Source organism: Condylura cristata, unplaced genomic scaffold, assembly GCF_000260355.1.
Source record: "Condylura cristata isolate star-nosed mole 26May11 unplaced genomic scaffold, ConCri1.0 scaffold00035, whole genome shotgun sequence".
Lineage (NCBI taxonomy): Eukaryota > Metazoa > Chordata > Mammalia > Eulipotyphla > Talpidae > Condylura > Condylura cristata.
Window position 1 is genome coordinate 15,096,234 of NW_004567136.1, and position 2,106 is coordinate 15,098,339.

General features: G+C 65.9%; 1 protein-coding gene across 1 annotated transcript in view; it reads right to left on the reverse strand.

Moving 5' to 3' along the window:
• The window catches only part of UNC45A (unc-45 homolog A (C. elegans)), an 11,822-nt gene extending 9,768 nt beyond the window's left edge, over window positions 1–2,054 (reverse strand). Inside the window, exons 1-3 of the mRNA XM_012732687.1 lie at window positions 939–2,054; window positions 582–792; window positions 46–262 (exon numbers count right to left, since the gene is read on the reverse strand). Coding sequence (XP_012588141.1) covers window positions 46–262; window positions 582–792; window positions 939–1,041 — 531 coding nt within the window. The 5' untranslated portion in view covers window positions 1,042–2,054. The remainder of the gene's footprint in view (window positions 1–45; window positions 263–581; window positions 793–938) is intronic.
• Between the last annotated feature and the right edge of the window lie 52 nt (window positions 2,055–2,106).

Sequence of the window (2,106 nt, forward strand, 5' to 3'; positions counted from 1 at the left end):
GCGGCGCCGGCGCAGACACCCCGCGCGCGCCTAGTTCATTCCCGCCCAGACCTGCAGGGGGCGCGCCGCGGAGGACCTCGCCGGAGGTCCGCGGCGCCAGCGATCCAGAGCCCGAACCCGGCCCCGGCCTGGGCAGGGACCACGTCTCCGGCCCGGGCCTCCACCCCGACCCCGGCCGCGGCAGAAGTGCACGAGGTCTGCGGTCATCAGCGCCACAAGGAGCAGGCTGTACAGGCCCAGCGCTAGGAGAGGTCCCGGGCCTCTGCGGAGAGGGGAAGAGGGTCAGCAGGCTGGCCAGCGTGAGCTGCGCAGCCTGCAGCCCATACGGCCCCCGCGAGGCCCGAGATTAATAGAAATCCTGAAGCTCTCCGGGGGGGACTCAAGCATTAAAAACCAGACTTTAGTGTGCGTGAGGCCGTGCACAGCCAGCAAGGCCACCTCACACTCCACGCAGCCCTACACGTGCAGGGACCCTGTGTCACAGCGTTCTTCTGCTAATCTGTTAGCAACAAGCTTCCCCCTCCCAGAATTTCAAAACTGGGACCAGCCCATGGCGTTCCAGGGCTCCCAGCGGTTCTCACCTGAAGATGGGGGCGGGTGGAAGGGCAGACAGGTTCACCTGGTACAGGGCCTCGAATTCGTCCTGGGTGCAGCAAGAGCCCCCCGCAGCCTGCAGGTGGCAGCAGTAGGCTTCCTCGGGCGCATCAGAGAGCCGAGGGCAGAAGAAACCCGGGTAGTGGTGGCCATCAGCCTCCCTGGTGGTCTGGCACAAGTGGGGGTGGTGGGCCAGTGCTAGAAGAAGGGGCAAGGGGGCTGGAGACTGGCAGCAACGGTGCCCAAACCCCACCGACCCCTGCGGATCGGCCGTTATCACAACGGCAGCCCCCCTCCCCAGAGCAGCCGAGCCCCGCCAGGTGGGGATGTGGAGAATGCTGTACCTGAGAGGTCGGTGGGCTGGACAAGCGCCACCCCGCTGAGGAGTACCAGGAGCGCCACAGACAGGCCTGTCAGCAGAGGGCTCAGCCGCCTCTGGAAGCCCATGAGGGGTCACCTGCACCTCAGCCCTGGTCCCGGGAACCCCGACATCACTCGTCCTAAGCCATGGCTGCCGGCAGTGGGGACGCAAAGATCATAGCTCCACAGCCCTGGACACACGACCCGAGGCTTCTCCGTCACAGGCCTTGGGAGGGACCAGAGCAACTGAGTTTCTATCTTCTCTTGGAAAACGGGAGGCTCCAGCTTTCCGAGCTGGGGGAAAGGCTCAGGAGACCGAACCGGAGAGAAGTTGAGCTGTTAGCCCAGGACAGACACGCGTCTAGAGCCAGGTCTGACTCCCTCCGCCCACCGTCAGCTTCCAGGCTGGCAGGAGACCTGCGAGTCGGCCTCTCCAGTCCAGGCCCCTGGGGGCCTCAGCTCCACGTCTGGGGCTCCCGCCCCTCTGCCTCGGCAACCTCCAGGGCTAGCTGAAGCCAGGCGAGTCCCTCGCTCCCTTCTCCCTGAGCTCGAGTCCCTCTGCCACCGAGGCCGAGTTGCCTACCTGGGTGGAGGTTACTTAGCAGTGGCCAAACCCTCGCAGGGCAGCTCTGGCTGGCTCTCCCGCCGGGTGCGGTTACCCTCCCCGGGGCAGGGACTTTCTCTAGAAGGCGGAGGCCACCAGCAGTGCTGGTCTGGAGCCTGCCGCGTTCCCGCAGCCCGCGTGGGGCAGCCCTTCGCCGGTCACCAGGGACCGCAGTGGGTGCCTGGGGGGAGGGGAGCCCTTCAGCAAGGAAGAAACACCATCTTGTCCTGGTTTCTAGAGCGAGAAAGACAGTTCTTGTAGCAACATCACTGCAGCCCGGGAGCCCAAATCGAGGCAAGTCGGTGGAAATTTCCCGAGCTTAGCCCTGGGGCCTTCCAGGGCCCAAGGGTGAGGCTCCCAGCCTATAGCAGCCAGGTGCTGCCCTGCAGGGAGAACAGCAGGCTCCCAGGTTGCCAGCGCCGCCTGTCCCGGGAGCCCCGACATCCCTCCTAAGCCACGGCTGCAGACAGTGAGGAAATAGCTTCTCCAGAGCCAAGAGGCCTTCCCGCGGCGGCCAGGTGCGCCCTCTGGCACCTGCCCCCCCCCCC